The sequence below is a fragment of the Aythya marila genome (genome assembly GCF_965140915.1).
Source record: "Aythya marila genome assembly, chromosome: 2".
Taxonomy (NCBI): domain Eukaryota; kingdom Metazoa; phylum Chordata; class Aves; order Anseriformes; family Anatidae; genus Aythya; species Aythya marila.
Window position 1 is genome coordinate 3,577,082 of NC_139043.1, and position 22,553 is coordinate 3,599,634.

At 43.2% G+C, this 22,553-nt stretch overlaps 1 protein-coding gene across 3 annotated transcripts; it reads left to right on the plus strand.

The window, feature by feature from the left end:
* The first annotated feature begins 478 nt into the window (after window positions 1-478).
* SEC22C (SEC22 homolog C, vesicle trafficking protein) lies at window positions 479-20,881 on the plus strand. Of its 3 annotated transcripts, none has more exons than XM_082753946.1 (8): window positions 479-523; window positions 4,798-4,892; window positions 5,456-5,665; window positions 7,889-8,052; window positions 9,890-10,072; window positions 14,976-15,094; window positions 15,712-15,777; window positions 17,519-20,881. In XM_082753946.1, the coding sequence occupies exons 3-8, from the start codon at window positions 5,484-5,486 to the stop codon at window positions 17,717-17,719; spliced, it is 915 nt and encodes a 304-aa protein (XP_082610072.1). In that variant the 5' UTR covers window positions 479-523; window positions 4,798-4,892; window positions 5,456-5,483; the 3' UTR covers window positions 17,720-20,881. The 3 variants fall into 3 exon arrangements, with proteins under 3 accessions (XP_082610072.1, XP_082610073.1, XP_082610074.1); XM_082753947.1 differs by having other exon boundaries at window positions 481-614; XM_082753948.1 differs by lacking the exon at window positions 479-523 and having other exon boundaries at window positions 4,514-4,892.
* Window positions 20,882-22,553: the final 1,672 nt, after the last annotated feature.

The following is a 22,553-nucleotide window of genomic DNA, read 5'->3' on the forward strand; positions in this document are numbered from 1 at the left end:
CTAGGTCAAGAGGGAATGGCCTCAAGTTGCACCAGGGGAGGTTCAGGTGGGAAATGAGGAGACATTTCTGCTCAGAAAGAGCAGTCAGGCACTGGGACGGGTTGCCCAGGGAGGTGGTGGTGTCCCCATCCCTCGGGGTGTTCAAGGAGAGGTTGGACGTGGTGCTTGGGGACATGGCTTGGTGGTGACATTGGTGGTAGGGATGTTGGACCTGACGATCTTGGGAGGGCTTTTCCAACCCTAATGATTCTGCGACTTGATGATTCTATAAAGGTGCGCTTAGACTCATTTCTCACTCCTCGCTATGCAACCAACATGCTTTTTTATCACCGCTTTCCCCTCACATCTCTCCCCACACTGAGGCGGGGCACTGCAGGGCCGCCAAGTCTACCCCCCACAGCCTGCTCAGCCCCGGTCCTCCCGCGCTCCCCCCTCCCGCGCGGCGCCCGGCGGCCTCCACGCTCCCGTCGTGCCCCGCGCCGCGGCCGCTCTGGCCGGAAGGGAGCGGGGCGGCCGGGGTGAGGTGAGCGGCGGCCCCGGCGCCCTGCTCCTCTCCCTCCTCCTCCTCTTCTTCATCTTCATCCCCTGCCGCGCCCCGGGGAGGGGTTTTGAGGGTGCCCGCGGGGGTTGGGAAGCGTGAGGGGGTGAGGGGGAGGGTGTATGGGGAGGGCTGTGGTGTGGGTGTGGGGTTTGGGGGGGCTGAGGGAACCCTGAGGGGGTTTGGGGGAACTCTGAGGAGGTTTGGGGGTGAGCAGGGGGCCTGGAGGGTGCTGTGGGGGGAAAGTGAGGTTTTGGGGGGGTTTTGGGAGGGTAGAGGGGGAGGTGAGGGAGATATGGGGTTTTGGAGCTTGCTTGGGAGGGAAGTGAGGTTTGGGGTTGTGGAGGGGTGTGAGGGGAGGGAGCTTGGGGCTCTGAGGAAGGCTTGAGGTGGGCTGGGGATGCCTGGAGGTGGGTTGGAGAGGTTGTGGGGTGGGGTGAGGTTTGGGGGTGTGGGGGTGATTGAGGGGGGTGTGTGGGACTTGTCAGTATGGGAGGGCCCTTGTGGGGTGGCATTCAGGTGTCTGGGGTGTTGGAAGGGTGTGAAGAGGGATGCCTGGGGGGCTCTGGGGACCCCTAATGAGGAGAAGTTGAGCTGGACGTACATAATGTGGTGAATGGAGTGGGGTGGGAAGGAGTCTGAAGGCTCGTGAGCTGCTGGAAGTACAGAGACTGTTTTTTAGGAGACCTCAGGTTGTTGAGGGGTGGGTGTGTACGTTCCTGGTGGGCACCAAATGTGCTCGCTGCAAGGAAGGCCAACGGTGTCCTGGGCTGCATGAGTCAGGGTGTCCCCAGCAGGACAAGGAGGGGACCTTTTCTGTCCTTTCTGCACCAGTGGGGTCACACCTGGAGCGCTGGGCCCAGCTCCCAGAGGTGGATGTGGGGCTGGGGGCCAGCTCGGGGTGGCCCTGCTGGGGCAGGGGGAGCTGAACGTTGGGCTTTGAGCTCCGTGTGACACGTGGTGTCTGTGATATTGATAGCCCTGTGTCTGAGCAGGCTGTTGGTGCTGGAAGGCTCTGAACTTCCCTTTGGTGATGACTACAAAGCCTGGGGGCTTCTTAGTGGCCTATAGGCTCTTGATATCCACAAATGGCGTTTTAAAAGTTACGATACTGTGCTTTCAGGTGATTTTTTTGTTCACTGCTCAATCTGGAGAGATTTACTCTGAGCGTGGTGCTCGTTGCAGTGCAGGCCTGTGATTTCAGGAAGCTGGACAGCACTGGTGTGAGCGGTGAGGGACAGAAGGGACACAGAGAGATACGCTTACTGCAGTCTTAAAATATGAGAAATTTGACTGGACTTCAGTTTTGCCTCTATAAATGTGAGAAAAGGAGAAAATCCACCTTGTGATCCTGAAAATTAGTAGTAACTGGCTTTCATCCCCCTTTTAAACCATTTCTAAATTTCTTTTCCTGTTAGGTGAGGCTCAAATCAACATGGAGCTGCAGCTCTTTTCCATGTTTCATGTTTGACTGAGGGAATTTGAGTCTCTTTCACATTCTGTCAGCCCACTTCTAGCTCCCTCTGACTCTGATCCAGCTGAGGAAAGGGACGTTTGGTGCAGTAGGTTGCTACCACATATCGAGCCATCGTGTACAAAAACAACTTTTCAGACTGCTTTGGGAGCCTCTTGGGTTATGGTAATACCCACTAAAGCTTTCTGCAGTAAGATCAGATCTTCACAGAACAGTTGCACGGTGTTAGGTTTGAACCTGACCTCTGTGCTGCCCTTAGAGAAAGGGGAAATTCTGACCAGGGAGAGGGAACAAATTCCTCGAGAGAGGAGCTGGTAGTGAGGTGTTCCCTGCTAGTGCTGTGCCATTCTTAAAAGGAAACTGCTTTTGATGGTTGGATAAAAATCATTTCTTAAAGAACAGCATTTTAAACGTAATCCCCTCCCTCACCTACTTAGGGGTTTGCATTTGCTCTCAGAGCCTTGCTTGCCAGCACAGAAGTTGAGGCAGGGGAGTTACTAATTGGAGTACCGGAAGTTTTGATGTGTAATTAATCAAAAGACCTGAGGACGTTGTCAGAGTTCGGGACCTGAGTTCAAAGGCCTGCCACGTAAAGGCCGTTGCAGATACTTTAGGCAGCGAGTCACACGCAGACAGAGAGGCCAGAGGAGGAAAGGGCAGGTCAGGCTTCAAGAGCAAGATCAGATTTCCCTGGTTATGCTCAGTCTGGTAAGTTGTGACAGCATTTTCTTCACAGAGAGGGTGGGCAAGCATTGGGATGGGTTTAATGATGGGACTTGGCGATCTTAGAGATCTTGGAGGTCTTTTCCAGCCCAGCTGATGCCACGATTCTGTGCATTCCCTTACAGGTGGCGTGGCAAAACTGCTTGCAAGTAGTTAAATATTTGAGGTGTGTTAGTAACTTGTTGCCGTGGGCACAGAACACCTCTGGTGTGCGAGTAATGAGGCTGTGGTGAAAAACAAATAAAGGTGGTTGTGGTGCTGTGCCAGAGCAGGTGTGCTGGGGGAATTGGAGAGGAGAGGAGAGTTAGGTGAGCCTGAGTGGCAGCTGTTGGTGAGGAGAAGACAGGTGAAGCAGCTGCATTAATTTATTTGTAGGTTTTGCCTTCTCCTATGGCTCTCACCTCTCTCAGCTACATCTATGCTACACTTCAAATAACCCCCTGAATTGCTGAAAACCTCTTTCTTTTTTTTTTTTTTCTTAATGTTTGCACAGCAACCGCCCTACTCCCTTTTTGCTTTGTTGGGGAGCAGGGAGGTCACTGTGCAAACAGAGCTCTGTGAGAAGCAGATAGGTGAACGTGTCCCCAGGTGATTTCCCCTGGGGTTGTGCTCACCCCTGCTCTCAGACATCTGAAGGTTTGAGTCACTGCATCACCTTACAATCTCTCGGGGATGTTTGTGGCCCTTCTGTTTTGTGCATTCACCTATTTTCACCAAACCAAAAGGCACGGAAGATACATGTCCCATGTGCACCTACAGCTTGACTGTGTGAGCCTTATTCCTTAGACATCAAAGGTAAAAATGCACGGATTTAAAGCCAGAAATAAACACAGCCTTTTGGGATAAACACAGCCATGGCAGGATGTTTAGGGCTTTGCTCTCCTAGTAAGGGGCACTGACTCAGTCTGGCTTTTGGTTTGGAAGTCTCCTGGTGGGGACTGATACCCTGCTCTCTCCCAGGAGAGTACAGAACCTCTCGGAGGGGTGTGCTGATGCTTGATGAGAGCCTTTAGCCCTGAAGCATGAAGTTTTGTACACCCTGGGGAGTTGTGTGCCTTTCCATGCAGCTAACTGCAGGTGGTGATGTCTGTAGTGAGGGGTGTATATGTGCATTTTTTATCTTAAACCCTTGTTAGTGGCACAGTGAGTTGAGTCATTTTGTAGGGTAGATATATTAGAGCAAATGTCTTTGTTTTCTAAATTTGTTTCAATTTTCCTGGTTGTTTTCTGGGCCTTTCTGAAAGGTAAATGAGAACATTTGATAGATAGATAGATAAATAGATAATTAGTTTAAATTTGCTTTTTAAGGAAGTGACTTGTTATGCTTTCTCTGTTCCCTGGACAAGTGTTAGTTCCTTTACCATGCTGGCAAATGCCAGCCACCTTTGATAAAGGGGTTCTGGTCTGAAATTGCTAAGTTTTTGCAAGTTATGTGGAAATGATGCCTGTGGAGCAGAACTGACACCCTCTTGATGCAGCTTGTGGTGAGAACTCAGCTCCTGTGAGACATCCGACAAACTCTATGGGCAAGGGAGATGATGAAGGGCTGAACTGGAGGGGACTTTGCTCTCTTACCTTCTTAGATAGCAAAACCACTTGACAGTGAGACACGTTTTAAACCATCTTGGAGCGTTGGCAGTGATTCTTGATACAGGGCTGCTTACAGCAACCGTATATCAAAAGTTAGACTTCACAGTGGTTTGTTTTGTCTAATGCTTCATTTATGTTGTTTGCCTGAAGCAGATTAAATGTTTGTGTTTTTTTTTTTTTTCCTTTAGAGTTTGTGGTAATCACTGCCTGTCTGCTGAGTTGGAGCTGTTGGTTTACAGCGCTTTAAAGGCGGTGATTAGGGCAGCAGAAATACTTTGCATATCATTTCAGAGGAGGTGATCTGAGTGCCTCTAGCAACTGATGTCTGGGTTAAGGAAATGAGTTGTTTGTTTTCCTTGGGGCAAAATACTCCTTCGGTTAGGTTCACCCACTGCAGGCAGGTTTTACGTATTGGTACAGATAAGGGTCATTAGTGAGTTATCTAAACTGCTCGTTATGGTTTATCTTCCAGAGACGACGTGAGCTGTGTTAGTCCTCTAACATCTTGTGCTGACTCCTCGTGGTGTGTCCGAAGGACAGATCTCTTGTGTGATGTGAATGTACCAGGTAAATCCCAGTAATAACAACTTTTTGTGGGAGATGGTGACCTGCCAAAGAGTAAGAAGTCGAGAGAGAGCAACATTTATTCTATATTTAGCCATAATTGCTTCTGTAAAAAGAGCCTGATGGGCTATAGCCATTTTTTAAAATCTATTTCTGTGTTACGCTGGAAAATCAGGCCTGATCTGCAAGGCTAATGCAACTGGAGACTTACCGAGGCTGCAGAGTGTCCGTGGGAGTGAGCTGCTTTCCATAAATACTCGTAAGAAGTTTACTCAGCATTTCTGGTACTGAGGTAAAGCAGAAGAAGGAAAAATAGTGGAAGTTTTCAGACAGGTAGCTTTCTGGCAGATCCCCGGCCTCACCTTTTTGTCTGAGAGAGGCAGCAGAGGGATTCAGCTCTGATCTTTGGGGCTGGTTTGTCTGTCTTCCAGTGGCAGAGGTTGTACACAAGGTGTTGGTCAGCAGCAGTGGTGAATAAACTCCAACCTTGAGATGTTTCAGGCTTGTGTATTGGCTGGTAAATAACCGAGGTGGATTGTTAACCTAAAGCCACGTTTCGTTTTCAGGTTGTCCTCATGAGTACTCCAGCGGAGAATGTCCATGATCTTCTTTGCCTGCGTGGTGCGGGTGAGGGACGGGCTTCCCCTCTCAGCCTCCACAGATTTTCATTTCAACCAGGACTTTCTGGAATGCAGGAAAAGATTAAAGGCGTTGTCCTCGATTCTGGCCCAGTACCCAAGTCGAGGCACAGCGAAAGGACGTGACCTTAGCATCCAGTAAGTCACTGCTTCTGTCGGTTGCTTTCTGACTTGGATTCTTTAGATGGTTGTTCTGAGGATCTGTACGTCAAGGATTAAGTGTCTTCCACAGTGCCTAACTCCCATAGGAAATCCTATCATAGATTTGTAAACCCCTAGCCGTATTTTGCAACTTTTTAGTCAGTACCAGAGCCACACAGCCCTGTCTCAGTTTAGGTAAGCATCTGTTAAGAATTGCTCATTTCAGTTGTTGTTATTTTTTGTACTAAATGCATTCAGCTCAATGGGCAATACTTGTTAGTAGTGGCAATTGGAGGAGGTGGAACTTCTCCAAATATCTTCTGAGCCCGAGTGCCTCGGAATTCAATAGTTCTGTCTAAAACTGAGCCCAGACACCTTTCTTCAGAGACAATCCGATCTTCCTGATGCTTCCTCTCAGTAGGTGATATGAAACCCCCTGGGCTCCTACAGTTCTTATTCTGGTCAGCACAGAACTGATTCCTTCTTGACAGTGGCCTGTACCTGTGGAAAGATGATAAATCTCTGCTTTTATTTTTTGGAGAAGGATCTGCTAGTCTTTACTATAAGAAATTAAGGTTCCTTTCAGAGAGGAGCATTTTATTTCCTATTCAGTCCAGTGTAGTTATAAAACTGTGTTTTACCTTGTGACTCCATACCTGATTAGCAAATGTAAGAGAACTTACAGTTCTAGCTCAGGGTCACTGCATCCATTTTTGGGGAGAGTGATTGGAGGAATAAGATCTATAAACTTGCACCGAATGACTTGGGGAAAGCAGAGATTAGCATTTTAATTCCTTCTCCTTCACATTGAACTTACGCCCTCTGACAGTAATGTGTTCTGCTGCTTTTAATCTTCTTTAGTCTCTACAAAAGTAGTTACGTGTCTGGCTCTGAAATGAGAAGAGTGCAAACAGATACGTGGCAAAAAGACTATAAATAGTTGGCAAATGGGGAAAAGTAGTTTTACTCAGGCATGGTGTTGATTCTTAGCTCGAGCTGGGGACAAAGGGAGTTTAGGGAACACACGCAGACTAATTAGGCAGTCACAGAGCTCATCAGAGCCATAAATCCCAAGTACACAGTTTAATGAATAAATAGAAACTGTGATAAAGTAGAAACCACAAATATTTCTCTGTGAGAGGGATGAAATAGAATAGAACAGAACCATAGAAGCACAGAATCATTTAGGTTGGAAAAGCCCTCCAAGATCATCTGGTCCAACTGTTAACATAGCACTGACAAGTCCACCACTAAACCCTGTCCCTAAGCTCTACATCTGCACGTCTTTTGAACACCTCCAGGGATGGTGACTCAACCACTTCCCTGAGCAGCCTGTTCTGATGCCTCACAACCCTTTCAGTGAAGAAGCTTTTCCTAATATCCAACCTAAACCTCCCCTGGTGCAACTTAAGGCCATTTCCTCTTCTCTTACCACCTGCTGCTTGGGAGAAGCAAGGTGAAACAGCAGAAGAGAGATAATACAGAAAGTGTAACTGTTCAGCTCCAAAATGCAGTCTTTATGCTGAAATACTGCTAACAAATTACTAGCCTGTAAGAAAAGATTTCCTCATTCTTTCCCCGTTAAGTTTCTTAGTAGGTTTTGGCGCATCTGTGGGTAGAAACCTCTGTATAAATATGGCTTTTGTGTTAGAGGGACCCTTTAGGATGAGAATTTTTATTATGGTGCCTCTGATGCAAAATCCTCTTACTTTGCTATAGATGATGTGGCAGCAAAAGTGTCCTTGGTTTTGTGCAAGATGACCCATACCTCTTGCTGTTAGTACAACGTCGTGGTGTTCGAGGGGCACAAGGAGTACCTCTGCCTGCTTCCTGTGAAAAGCTTGCTTGTTCCTGTTCGTGGAACACCACTGTGCTTTGTAAAGCTCCTTCCCTCTGCTGTTTTCTGGCCCCCTCTTTTGTTATTAGCCTGATTTAAGGCCGGTCTGGGAAAGTAATGCCCTCGGTTTTACTGATGTTGCAATTTCAAAAATATTGGTGTTTCGTTCTTCAGTATGCTCAGGCCTGCCGAAGGAGTTGCAGTGGGTGATGGATTGGCAGGGGCTGCAGGACCTACACATTTTTTTTTAGTCTGCTCTTCCAGTCAGTGCAGTCTGTACATTTTGTTTCGATAGAAAGCACAGTTTACTTCTCACCTTCAGCATGACCCTCCTACCTTTGTATGTTGATACTACTTTTTTTCTTTTTTTACGTATATTTCAGTTTCCTTTCTTCTGGGGATATTGCCTGCATGGCGATCTGTTCCAGCAATTACTCAACCATCATGGCGTTTTGCTTCCTGGAAGAGCTTCAGTGGGAATTTGCTGCTTCCTATGATACAACGAGCATCAGTTTAGCTTCCAGACCGTATGCTTTTCTGGAATTTGGTTTGTAGCTTTGTTTTCTAATAAGAATATCTTGTCTGATACTTTTTTTTTTTTTGTTAAGCAATGTCTCCTGGCCAAAGCCTGATCATAAAAATGCCCGTGTGTGTGTGTGCCTTTGCATGCTTGTGTAGGAGGAGGAGGGAGTCTTGTAACTGCATTAAACTATTAGATTATTGTTCCTCTGGTTCCTGAGAGCCCCTGTAACAGATGAGCAAAACGCTGTGGTGGTTAATAAACAAGCACAGAAGAAAAAGAAATCCACATCTCAAACACTTTATAACTTAATTAAAAAAAAAAATTGACAGGTGGAGACAGATGGGTACAAGGAAAAAGAGAAACAAAATAGATTATTAGGGACAGATTTACTTCTGGCATGATTTAGATTCATATAGTACTTCATAATCATGCCTAGTGTTTCTTTTTTAACCTGATATAAATGTTGGTTTTTTCTGCTAAGCAGCAGATGCTCTGCTGAACCTCACACCTTTTGAAAAACACGATTCCCTTGCAGTGAGAAACTCTATTTTGGGAAAGGATAAGATACTGGAGTAGGTTAGCACATTTCTACCCAGATCTCTGTAATATCGTTAAGCCTGCGCTTAAAAGATTGAGAAATCCCCAAGGAAAGTGCATTATGCAGCCATCTTATGTTTGTTTTCTGGGTACATTCCAGGTGTAATTTTATGCTGAGATCCAAATTATTCCTTTTTTAACTCGATTAAGAATTTTGAGCCTCTTTTAATTCCATGATGCTTCTTTTTAAAGATAACACATTTTTCTCATTTTTAATGTCGTACCATATTTTGTTACTGAGTCTACCTAAAGCTGCATGATTTTCTTGTGTTGGGATCGAAGATGCACTTGATATGTAAGATCTTGACCTTTTGCCTGGTAGTTACAGATCATTATAGCAAGCTGACTTACTGAAAAATCCTATATTTTACTTTAATGAATGCTCATGGCTCCAGGTATTCCAGCACGACATCCAGGTCCTGTGTGGTCTCTAAACTCACGCTTAAGCTATTCCATATGTATCATATCCAGTAGAGCTGTGCTCAATCTGTGCAAGTCTTCTAGCATAGCAATACTTTAAGGATCTGGATCTTAATTATAGGATGTCTTAGCAAAATTAATGTTCGAGAATTTTATTTGCCAAAGCATGTGAAATTTGCCCATGTCTTTGCACAGTTAAATAGGAAGCAGCAGTATCCTCAGCTTGGTCCTTCAGCTCTGGGTGTGTGGGCAGTTCTTCCTCAGACACATTCTCAGTTTTGTCTCGGTGCTGTGGTAACTCCTGTCAAACCTGCAGCCACATTTGTGAAAAGGGACTCACTTATGAATGGTTTTAAATGTAAAGTGTGAGAGGCAGAGCAGGTTGATCTGTACCTAAATCTGTGGCTCGGAGTTTGGTGTAGTCACTGCAATTGCCTCTGCCACTCAGAACTGTTTCATAACTTGAATATGGGTTGAATTAGTTTTTCTGTGTGCCGAAAAATCCCTAATCCTTGGCATTATTAAAACATGAAGTGGATTTACTTGATTCAGGCCTCATGCTAGTTCATGGGTAGTTGAAAATGTGTTACATCTTCAGTCCTCTGCAGGCAGGATGTTGAGGTGGGTTATTTAGAGCATCCTGAGGGGATTAGGTGTGATATAAAATACCAAGGAAGGTCCTTTATTTGTTAACCCACAGTAGACCTTTATACCTGAAACTAGTAAGAAAAGAAATGAGGGAAGTAATTAAAAAAATCCAAAAAAGCAAAGAATGTAGTGATTTGAGGAATAATGACCTAAAATTCTGCAGAGCTAATAGAAGTGTGTTTTTATAACGTTTCAGATAACGTCATTCAGAAAGTAAAATGGCATTTCAACTGTACGAGTGGCTCTCGAGCGAAGGTGAACTGGGAGAAGGTTGAGGAGGAGATGAAGTTCCAGCCCCCGGTTGAGCTGAAGCTGGAGGACGCGGAGCTGATGAACGGGCTGGCTAACGGTGGGCACGCAGAAGTTCATGTGGAGGTTGGTAAGTTGCTACTCTGCACAGGTGACAGCAGACTTCCTAAACCTAACTGCAAAGGACAGCAAAGCATATATAAAAGTGTACAGCAGCAGTTGTTCCTTCTACACTGAGAAATAGGGATAATGTATACAAAACCTGGGAGAAAAGGCTGCCTTTCTGCCACATTGAAGAGCGTGTGGGCTTTGGATTGTAGCAGGTATGCGTTAAGTATTCAGGGTAGTGCATTTTTTCCCCAATTTTAGATAAGCTCCTCCACATGGGCAATCAGTTATAACCGGGCTTGGCATTTTGCATGTGAAAGTATCCTGCTTTTAAAGTCGCTGATTGTTAAATTTGATTTGGCAGAAGCAGCTCCAGTATTTCACCGGCTGTTGCAGACTCAGATAGAAGATATGTAATTACAGACTCGTTGAGTTACTTCAGCCCTGAGGAAAGAAAAGATCAGAAGAACGTGTTTGAGCTGAGGGCAGAACTCTCATACTACCCACCTTGGGTTGTTCTCCCACCTGCACTTTCTGCTTTTACCCTGTTCTTTAAAATTCAGTGCGTTTGACCAAATTTTTTGGAAGATGTGTCTGCACAAACAATGTGTAGAGGCTTGGCACAGGAGCTTTCTGTAACAAAAGCTGATATTTTTCTGCCTTTTAAAAGTGCTACCCTCTACCTAATTTTCTCTGAAGTTGGTGTTTTGTTTGTGTTTCAGTTGCGTAGTCAAAGTCCTGCCTACTTCCTTTGCAAAATTAAATGATTTTAATCCTATTAGCATTGCAGTTTAAATGCAGCTTCTGGGGTACCATGAGCTTGTATTTCTTCTTCTTTCGTTGCTCTTGGCTTATGAAGCATTAACAAAATTAAATTCTACTTGCTTGGTCTTAATGTTTCTGATGGATGAGCTGGAATCTAATTTGACAAAGGTATTTTAAGGTAAAATGAAAAGGATCAGTGACCAGGAAGAATTAAAAATAGAAAACATTTGATTTACAAGTCAGACTTGAAAGTGTGCCTCCAAACCGTGCTTGGAGGTTAAATATTTTCATGGTGTGGCAGGGCTTAGAAATTCTTTGCACTAGTGTGAACATTTTCAGTGCCAGTGAACATTTGCTAGCTAGTCTGTGTCTACAGATCAGAAATATGTTTTCAGTTTTCCCCATCTTCCTAATTACTTTCTTTTATTTTCCATCTGGCTTGTGTTTCTGGCTTCTTTTTTTCTCTCTGTTCTAACCCAAATACTCAAACAAATTGTTCCATCTTTGTTTTAAGGGCTGTGTTTATGGTCATCTGTTTCCATCAGCTGGAGTCAGCTTGCCTGGTTTGTTCCTCTCTCCTCTCATCACCACCGAGCTGCTGAATCCCACTTAGCTGCTCTAAGTTTAGCCGTGTGCATAGTGTCTGTTGCCTTATTACTGTTATTTATATTGCAGCTCTGCAATACAGGAGTCTTACTGAGCATATGTTGAAGTGGTTCCAGGAGAGCAGAACTTAATCACGTCTGCATTCTGTACGGACGAGAAATCCTGGACTGATCAAAACATCAGTCTCCTCATGTGGATGTAACCCGCTCCTGTCTGTTCAGCTGTGTGAGCACATCCCCTGGCTCCTCTTCTTTTTAGTATGAAAGGAGTCTGAAAAGTCAGGGCAGTTTTGTCATTGTCAAGTGTATATATAGAAACAAGACATTTTTTCATTTTTTCATTCTCTCTTCCTTTTATTACTCCATTTGTTAACGAAATCCAGCCCAGTTCTTCCTAGAAAGACACTAACACGGTATCCTTGCTCAACATCTCCACAGCCTCAGCTTTTGTTGCAAAAGCTTAACCTTGTGCCCCAATCTAGGCTATCTGGTAAAGCTTTGGAAGGCAGTGGGCTGTGTATATAAAAGAAAAGTGAAATGGAAGTAGCTTTCTGCGTAGGGGGAGACTTTTCTCCTCAGAACTGGCTATAAGAAATGGAAGAACAACTTGTACTATTTGTCTAGTAAGCAGGCTATTAAATTATGCAGCATTGTGCTCCCCTTGATGAATGTTCTTAGTCTTTTGGAGGCACACGGGGAGTACTTCAGAGTCCTTTTCAAGATGTTTTTTGAAGATTTGATAACCTCTTCTTACATCTCTGTTTTTCAGTTGCTCGCATTTTATTTTTAAAGTGCTTGAATCTGATTTCATCTTTTCACTCCCGGTGCTGTCTTTATCTGGAGCTTTGTGTAAGTGAGTCATTGTCAAACCCTTGAAGAGACAGAATGGAGTATGGCACTGGCACTGATGTCAGCCAGTTAAATAGCCAGAGGCTTCTGCTCAGAAAATCTCTTACAAATTTCCTCGTCTTCATTGTTCGAGTGTGTTTTCACAGAATTGTTCTACACCTGTTGAAACCTGCAGATGCATTTTTCTGGGTGCTGGATAATCCACGGTGCCCAGAATACCTCTGTACAGTTCTTGTACTCTGAAGTGCCTGACTTTTCTACTGAACAGTCAGATCAGTTTGAATCCCAGCTAGCATTTAATTGTGAGTGTGTGCGTGTGCAAAACTGCTGTTCTGGGCTAACAGAGCTTATGGTCTCTTGTTCTCTTATTTCGTGTAATAAACAATTCTAGTATTAAAGTGTTTTTATGAAAACATGATTGAATCTGCACACAGAATTGTAATAATCTTGTTCTAGCAGTACCCATTTCTCTTGCTCTGTGCAATTTGCAGTTCGTGGATTAAACCTCAGGAAGATCCAGCAGAAACAAAACTCCCCAGCAAACAATTTAGAGATCAGTTTTCACAGACTGTGAGCCCTGAGCAACTAGATACTGTAATCTCCCCTGCGTCTGTGAAAGCAATTCTTTTTATCCTAGTGGACAAAAATGTCACTTTTAAATAATATTTCATGCTCTTGTCTTCGGCCTGCAGAAGCAATATATTCCCCCTTGTTCTTCACTGGGCTCTGGAAACTCTTGATGCGTGTAGTTTGCAAGATCCTGTGCAGTGAACGACACTTGTACTGGATGATTTCTCTCTGTCTGAGAGACACAGCCTGCCTCTGAAGCAAATCTTAGCAATTCAGGAAGAAGAAACGGTAGTCTTTATCAGGAAATTTCCATGAGAGAGAAATACATAGCTGCAACGCTATTTAATTTATCAAAAATAATAGGAAACTGAATGCTGCTGTCAGTATAAAAACAAACATGTTGGTACAGCTTCTGTTCAGCGTGTTGCTTGGATTTAAAATTTCCCTGTATAGCAGAAAAGCAAAATTGCCTTTAAATGATCGGGTTTCTTGCACCATTTATTTAAGTGAAAATGTGCATGACAATAATACACAGTAATACTAAATAATGTGACATATTGCAAATGAGATTAATACAGTTCCCTTTGCAGCAGCTTTCGGGATGAAATTACGGAGGTATGAGTGCGTGCCAGAGAAATTAATTACAAAGACATTTATAAAAGAGGATTTATATCCCTACATTAATTTGGCACCAAGCTTTTTCACATTCATCTATCAAAATCCCTCTTAAAGGAGGAGACACAAGTGTTTTCCTTTTTGAACTGTGCAGTAGTAGTGCAATGCTCAAGTAGATACGGGTATTTCACCTAGCTCTGAAGCAAAGCCAGAGTTGATCTCTGTTTTGCATAGTTTATCTCCTCGTCAGGAGCTTTCTACAGCTGGTCAGGGGACAGAACATCGTGAGACTGGGGGAGCTTCTTGAGGGCTCATCCGTTCTGTCCTGTATCTTCTGTTGGTGCAGGAGAGGACCTGGATTTGATGCCTGAGGTGCAAATTGCCATTATTATTGTTATGCTGAAAGAGCTCTATTGGTGGTGAGCCACTGATAGAATATGGCAAGAAATAAATGTAGGTGAAGATCAAGGTGTGGTATCTATTGTTGCACTAGCTAGGTTGAAAAATAGGCGAGCTTTTGGACAACCAAACCCTTAATTAGAAGTGGCAAATTGCAAACTTAAATACAAATCAATAATAATTGCTTTGGCCTTAGCTAGGTACGTATCAATTAGATTGTCCTGAGGAAATGGTGTTTGGGTGTTCAAACAAATGCTAGTAGCAGAGGAGGTGAGACAGGTAGTTCCCTACCTGTGAGATGTGGGCAGAAAGGGGATGAAAGAAACTGTAGCGGGCTGTAAAATGTGTCTTAAAGGCCCAAAATTTCAGAATCCAATCCGTAGGCCCCAGTTTTGATTGTGATTTGTCAGTCTGCCTTGAAGACTGGCTCCGGCAGTTTGTGTCATCCTGAGAACTGCCCCAGTAACTATTCCTGCAGCAAGGCATCTAAATCCTTGGTCTTGGTACAGTTTTATATTACGTTGTGGTAACGGCTTAATTAGGGCACCAAGTGTGGTATGGAAATGATGCAGGAGAAACTGGATTTCCCTGTGCTGGATTAAACTCTCAAATTGTCTGTGGGGAGAAGTGTGTGGTTACCAGTTGAGGGGGAAACAAATTGGTCTCTTGCTGTTACATGTGCCAGAAATCTAAGGTTTTTACTGTCCCTTTGAGTGCTTAAAGCCTGTGATTTTTCTCCTGACCCATGAAGAATGGTCAGTTCTGTTAATCTGCTGTAATAAAGAGTTGAAAAATACCTATATGCAGCACAAAAGAAGAAATCAATGCTAAATAGTTCAAGAACAAATTCTATTACTTAACCTGTTTAAAAAGTGCTCCAGAGCTGTCGTATATTTTTTTTAGATGTCAAAAAAATTGAGCAGTGTAATGCAACAACAAATGTGGTTCTATTCATAATTGGTCTTCTCCGGAACAAGCATGAAAGGTTTGGAAAATCCAGATAAGCTGATCTGAGTTGCTTTATGTTGAAATGTTTGAAGTTGTAGTGCTAACTTTTACTAATGCCTATCTTTTCATTCTCTTTTTTTGTTCTTTTTTTTTTTTTTCTTTTTTTATTTTAAGTCCCTACTTACAGAATGCAACGTGTGACTCCCCTGGGGATCCTGTCCCTTGTTCTGAACATCATGTGTGGGGCTTTGAATCTCATTCGAGGAGTTCACCTAGCAGAGCATTCATTTCAGGTAATCCTGGTTGGGTTGAAACCTGAAAATGAGATGAAGGAGGAGAGTTAATGCAGTAACCAGATGAGGGATGGCTTTTCTGCTTCATAGCAGACCATACATCTCTCCATAAAAACTTTTGTTTGTCCAGGAACCGTACAGTTCTGATTGCTTACCTTCTAGAGCGAGTGTTTTGTTGTATATTCAAGCATGTTGCATTCTACTTTTTTTCTGGTGACACTGGAATTTGGAGAAATGTTGTAATCTTGCTAGGCTGGCTGGATATATTATTATTATTTGTCTTGTATTTTGTTCTAGATGCTTCTATGTAATTTTTGTTAAATATGTAACTGTAAACAACTTTGAAAAGAGGAAAAAAAGTTTCTTGCAGGGTCTCACAGTTTTATTTATCTGTTTATAATAATCATTATTTAGTTATTTATTGTTACATAAGCCTCAGTTCTTGGTATCTTGTTGAATGGTAGTGATCTTGCTGCTGTTCGATACTGTTCCAGTCAATTAACAGAAATTATGATGAGGGGTACTTGATGATATACAGTATTCCAAAATATCAAGTAGTACTTACTAAAAAAAAGTGTAGTTTATTTAATTCCTTGTTTGTTGTTTTATCCAAACAGGAGGACCATGAAGTAATTGGAAATGTGATAGCCTTTTTTCTACCTTTTCTAGCCTGTGTTTTTCAGGTACGTTAACTTAACGCTTTCTGAGTTTTGACATTATGAGTTACAACACAAAACCATTTTCAGCTAAGCAGAGGAACAACTTGTTTTTTAGCATCCTATCTAGTCAATTCCACAAAGGTGCTCCAGTGAAGTGGCACAAATATAATTAAGGGCACAATTTAACCTTGTCAAATTGGAGTTGCAGGCTTTTCAGTGTTTCCATGCTGTGGCATGCCAAATGGAGCTGAGTGTGATAAAGAAGTGCTAGCCCAAAGATGCCTCTCTTCCCAAAGTGATTGACATGTTGTCTTTCTGACCTAGTGATGAGCTTTTGTAGCATAACCACTGTAAAAGACAAAGCACATATAGAATAACACCACCACTGAAAGTCTTCTAATTTACATGAAAAGTTATTTTTAAGTCTTGGGACAAATACAGTTCCCAACTTCCTTAGATTTTCTTTTTTTTTCCCCAATGGATTATTTTCTCTTACCTCCTTATGCAGAAGAGTCTGAATGAGGAAAATGATATATGCTCCAAACAGGTTCTTCCTGAAAGGTTTCTTAAATGCCTAATGCAGTGATCCACAACCTTTAGGTTTCAGGGAAATCTGCTGTTTGCAAAATCTTCCATTTTTAGCCTGTTGTCACAGGAAGCTGCTATAGTTAGGATGCTAATTGACAGAGCATAACATAATACAATGTGTTTTTAGTGCTGTTGCCTTTGGCCAACCAAATTTGGGGATAGCTATCTGAAGGCTTCTGTTCATCTGTGATATTTAAAACTGGTAATGATGCTATTTGTCATATCGTAATAGACAATTGAGTGTCTTTCAGCCTTTTTACACCTGTGCTAGTGGCAGAGCTTTAAAATGGAGATAATAATCGGGATCTGAAAACTGGATGAGAGTCAGTCATCACACAGAAAGGCTCTGTCCTGCTTTATTCCAGTTAGCACCTGAAGCTAAAGAAGCTTTAAAAAAAAAAAAAAGTGTTCTTCCTTATCCTTTTGATCTGTAGCAGTCATCTTCACAAAATGCTCGTGCATAAATTGAGCTCAAATGTGAAGTGCTTTCTACTTTATGGTATCTACTTGTGTCATCGGCACAGTTGGAAGCTGTGACCTTAAGTGAGAAAGCCTGATCTGTTACTGCCTGACTTAGAAAAAGTAGCTCTTCTGCCAGCAATTTGTGAAGTTTTTAGTTCTCTCCTGCAAGGCTTGTTGCTCTTCACACTTGCTTAGCAAGTGGGTTCCAGCTGGTTTCGAGTATAAAAATACAAAAAGCCCCAAAACACTTTTGAGCCCTGTGTTGGCAGAAATGATGCTCTTGCTGCCAAGTCAAGTCTAGAGAATGAAATCCTTTACTTACCCCTAGAGCAAATCCAGCAGCAACAGTTTGGAGTTTGTTTGTTTCCTGCCTCTGAGCCTTTGCCTTGCAAGAATCAGAGGTGGGTTTGAAAGCTGGCTTTTAGTCCAGGCTGGCGTGGGCAGGAGGGATGCAGAGTGTGCTGACAGGCTTCTTTTGCTGCCTACACTTAGCCAGTAGGTGCTGGACTGAGAGGCTGCTGTTCCTGGAGAACCTTTCAGGATGGGAGCAGGAGGAAAGCTTTGAAATTCTTAGTGGTCATGGCAATGGTTGGCATGTCCGAGAGGCGTGGATGTGCCAGCAGTCCTCAGCTTGCCTGTATGTATGTATATGTATAACTCTGGTCTTCCATATACATACTTTAATGCTAATGATCTCTCTCTGGTCCTTTTGTAGTGTTACTTGTACCTATTCTACAGCTCGACGAGGAAAGTGAAGACATTTATACTCTTTTTCTTGGTCTGTTCATGCAACGTTTACTTGTACGGATTGCGGAACGTCTGGCAAATAGCCTTTCACATAGGAGTGGCATCTCTGTCTTCCTACCAGATACTGACAAGGCAACTCATGGAGAAACAGCCTGACTATGGAGTATGAAAAAGACTGTGGGTTTGCTATTCTCTTTTTACGGCTCATTTTTTGTATTAAAAGGGGCAAAAATAGCTTGGAGTATTTTTTTAAAGCCTTGTGACAGTGGTTATTGTGAGGAGGATGTCTCAAAGCAACCTGAAACGAAGTGGGATCCATGTAGCAATGTCAAACACACAGTGAAGAATTTAACTGTATTCAACATGGCATGTGGTGATTGTGCATGGTAGATTTTGTTAGGTGTCGTCAGCGATGGAGGTTCACTTTAAAACCGGCTCTTACTCCTTGACTGCTACCACCTAGACAGCATTCTGCCATTTGTCATACTGGCTCTGTAACAGTTTAGCAGGTCGATGTCTTGACGTGGAAATGCTTCAGGAAATCCTAAAATTGTATTATAAGGAGAAGATAAAGTGGTGGGTAACACTTCTGTCTGTAGACTCTTGGTAAGTGTAAGTAAAGGAGTAGTTTGCCATAGTTAGACGAGTCCGTTATTAATGGGAAAAAAATGTTAGGGTGAGGTTCAGGATATTTTTTCTGGGTTTTCAATGAAAAGAGAAGGCTGTGGCTTCTTTAAAAAAAAAAAAAACATACAGGTTTTAAATATTTCCTGGCTATACAGCGCATTTTAAAGTACATGCTTGTTGGTTAATTACAAATATGCTTGGGGCAGCATAAAATAAACCAAGGGGATATTAGTGCCCTTTCAGCTCAGGCGGCCTTTATTTCCCCGGTTAAGGTCACCCTTACTGTAAGGGCGGTTCCGTGTTTGCTTGGTCTGTACGGATAATAAATCTTCCAAGCCAACTTACGGCAGGCCACCGACACCTTCACCTTTAGAAAAACGAATAGCTGGTGAGTGGAAAGCCATCTCCAGTAATGGAGAGCAAGAGCGGGTTCTCTTTATTATATAAAACACCTTTAGCTAACGGTGTTGAGTTCTTACCCTAAGAAGAATTTATGAGCGTGCACTTTTGAATATAGTACTTAGGAGCTGAATTTCTTAACCTCTGCTGCACTGGGTATTCTTGTAAGTGATATACCGAGGTGCATATGGGCATTGTAGCACGTATACGAATACTTTAGGCTGCTTGTGTTTAAAAAATGCATATCATTTTGATGCAGCTGTCCCCGAAGGATTGTAAAGACTCAAACTGAGATGATGTAGGGAGCTGTAGGTGTGTTATTGTCCCAGTATGGTCCTAGATTTCTTTCTTTATTTATTTTTTTTCTGATGACCTCATTTCCTTCACCAACAGTCTCTCACCAAAGACTTATTTTTCTCTCGTGTAGTCTCTACCTCTAGTGGTTGCAAGGAGGTTAACATGATGCAGAGTTGTCTTTCTGAGTTTGCAGAAATACTTACCGAGATGCAAGAAAATAATTTTGTTATGATTTCCTGAAATCTCAAGATGCAAACATAGCAAGTATCAGTGGACTGCTAGACCAAAAATGTGTGGCCTTAGAAGCACTTCTGGGATGCATCTAACTGCAACCTGCAGCCTGTTATAGCCTGGACAGTTTCTAGGGCATCCAGAGACTTGGTTCCAGAGCTTTTTCCAGTAATAAAATAGAGGCATTTCTCTTCCAACTCATGCTTACCCCATTTACTGTAACAATTATGTAATGAGGTCCTTTAAACCATGAGGAATAGCTTAGTAGAAGTGATGGAGGAATGTTTTAGCCAGCCAGTTACGAAAACAGCTGGAGCTCTGTGCCATGAGGTAATGCTGTTCCGTTCTAGAGGAGTGGATTAAAATGGATTGCCTGTCGTTCACTCTGGCACAAAACTGGTGGTAAGTGGATGAATGAAGCCAGGACTCACGCATTCTCATTAAGACACCCAGATGACCCCGCAGATGTGGGAGTTTTAGTGCTGTCAAGCTTTAAGTTTCCGTACAGTTCAGTCCCGGTTTTACTTGTCAAGGTTCTCTTTCTGTCTGATTGGAGGCTGCAGGAAATTAAGCCGTGATGTTGGGTTACAAGTCGGGAAAAACAGAACAAAACTAAATGCACAGAGCATTGACAGCAGGGGGGGCAGTGAACCATGATGTGCTTTGTGTTCCTCAGCCTTTTATTTAGCTGATGGGAAGAAAGAGCAATGATCCTGATGCTCCCTGAGTATTCGACTGCTTTATCCTAAAGCAACCACCTCTCTGTGCCAGGTGATGTGAGCAGCAGCTCCGCGATGCGAGTGGTACAATGAGGTGTTCAGATAGCTCGTGTAATTAACATCATTAGAGTTGATAAAGGTTAAAATCAGCTTTTGGTTAATGCTTTCTTTTTTTTTTCCTGAGATTGCTTTGTTGAACAAACTCCGTTGGTACAATTCTGCCTTCATGTAATTTTCTTTTTGGCTTTGTGGATTAGGCAGAGGATGCAACAAGGTCTCTTCTGCTGACGGACAAAGTTCCACTTTGCTGTTTGCTTGATCCCTTTGCAACTTTTTCTTTTCTGTAATGTGTGCAACCTGTGTTAAGGAATCGGTGTGGATTAATCTGCGTGCATTGGTATCTATGCACTTTGTAGTTCTGGATTGTGATTTGGGAGCGAGGAGGAGCAAGCATTGTTTGTTTTTATTTTTTATTGTTATTTAGGATGGCTTCTGTATCTGTGGTATTTATACAATTAAACTTTTTGTCCGGTGAAACAGCAAGAGGAATAGAATAGCTTGCATCGATCTCAGTGCTTTAAGATTTAATAAAAAAGAATGACTTGCAGTTTGAGTACATGAAATCTGACTCATAACGTGGGATTACTCTGGTGTTGAATCAAATCCCCAAACAGGAATCCATCCCTTTTTGTTCGACTTCAAACTGTTTAATGTGGTTTGACTTGTATCTCCTTAACACTGTCAGTTTTCAAGATAAGTCCCTTGGAAATTCTTTTCCTCACCCAGCAGCATAGCACAAGGAAATCGGCAACAAATGAACTTCATTAATTTAAAAGATTCGCAGTGCATAGTCACTTTATGAAACTGTTTATTTTCTGTGTGTTTTTTTTTTTTCTTCTCCCAAAGACCTGTTAAGTTTATAGAAGGTGGGCTGGTACCTTTTTAGACATTTTTGCACTGTGTTAATAATTGAACCTGTGTAAATGTGTATAAAATCATTTTGCATGTATGTGTATATATGTACATACCTAATAAATGGCTTTTTTTGTAATGGTTGCCTTCATTTATACCTTCGTTTGTAGCGTGGAAATAGCTGGGTACACTGGACACAAGGTAGATGAACTGTTTGATGCATATGAAAATGAGTGTTCCCTGTGGCAGTGTCCGAAATATCTCAAAAATAAGAGTGTCTGAGTGACTGAGCTGCATAAAATGTCTATAAAAATGTATACAGAGACTTGCTTTTCCAAGCAGCAGGCTGTGATATAGTCTCTGTAGCTTCAGCAATCTTGCTTTTTACTTTGAGACCACATTAGAGAGGCTTTTCCTGCAGAACTTGCATTTTGGAGCATTGAATTATGTGAAGTCTGATGCTGCACAGTCCTGTAGGTCCTTTTCCAGCTGCTTGGCAGAGAGAGGTGGGGATTTTGCAGATCGTTACTAGATTTTTTTGTAGCCTAGTTGGTTAAATGAACTAGGCCTAGTAAGTATCCCTACTAGGGATGGTCCTTAACCCTTCCCTCATGGACTTTACTTTTATTTTTCCCAGTTTCAGCTACCTTTGAAACAACCTCATCAGGCTTTGTTGAAATGTGTGACTGAATCCCGCATCCCCACCATCTGAACACAACAGGGTCAGGTCTCAGCGACCAGGCTTTGGGAGAGAGATGCTTTGAAGGGCAAGACTCACAGAGGGAGTATTTTTGGAGCCTGCCTAATCAGACACCAAAGAATCAGGTAAAAATCACAAAATTGGAAGAAATCAGGCTTGTGCATCAAATTCTAGAATCACAGAATCATTACGGTTGGAAGAGACCTCCAAGCTCATCTGGTCCAACATCTCCTACCCCCAATGCCACCACTAAGCCATGTCCCCAAGCACCATGTCCAACCTCTCCTTGAACACCCCCAGGGACGGTGCCGCCACCACCTCCCTGGGCAACCCGTCCCAGTGCTTGACTGCTCTTTCTGAGCAGAAATGTCTCCTCATTTCCCACCTGAACCTCCCCTGGCTCGAGGCACTGCAGTGTCAGCAGTGGGTTCGAGATGGTTGCGGTGCCGCAGCTCATCACAGCACTGACAAAAGGAAGGGAGAAGCCTGTGGCTGGCCCCGTAATGAGGGGAAGGCAGCGCAGACAGCAGGCGTTAATGAGCAAAACTTGGGGGGGGAAGCCTTATTCTTCTGAACTGCTCTGCCTTTTGAAATCTAGGAGTGTTTTTTTTTTTTTTTTTCCTTCCTGTACATAAACAGTTGCTCAAAGCATCTTTTTTTTTTTTTATTTTTTCTTCTCAAGATGCCAGCAGAGAAGAACAGCAGCCTTACTCCCCCCCCTTTTTTTTCTCCTCTTAAGGTGAGGGGAGAAAGCAATTATAACTCCCTTTTTCTTTTGAAGGCGCTGATAAAAGGAGGTGGGAGGATCAGAGGGCCCCTGCGCCAAAAAGGAAACAACTCCTCAGGTGATAGAAATGCACGGGTTTGTTTTAAACAAAGTAACTCGGCTTGTGCTGTGCGCTGTCTTTCAAATGTGACCTAATTGCATGTAAAAACTGGGGAATGAGGAAGGCAACAGCGGCCAGAAGCAGCAGCTGAGCTCCGTTTTCACACACGTTGCCTCCTCAGGGTGACCGGCTCAGCTCGGCTGTTGTAGGGCAGGGAGAAAAAGTGGCATGAAACCCCTCGCAGCAAGGCCAGGAGCTCGTAGGTAGGAGGTGAGGGCAGCCGAGAGCTTC

Bases quoted from the DNA above. Each gene is read 5' to 3' on its own strand.
- SEC22C (XM_082753946.1), top strand. From the start codon at position 5,484: ATGTCCATGATCTTCTTTGCCTGCGTGGTGCGGGTGAGGGACGGGCTT. The intron at 8,053-9,889 runs GTTTGTAGCTTT...ATAACGTTTCAG, and splicing joins GTATGCTTTTCTGGAATTTG to ATAACGTCATTCAGAAAGTA. The intron at 15,095-15,711 runs GTAATCCTGGTT...TTATCCAAACAG, and splicing joins TAGCAGAGCATTCATTTCAG to GAGGACCATGAAGTAATTGG.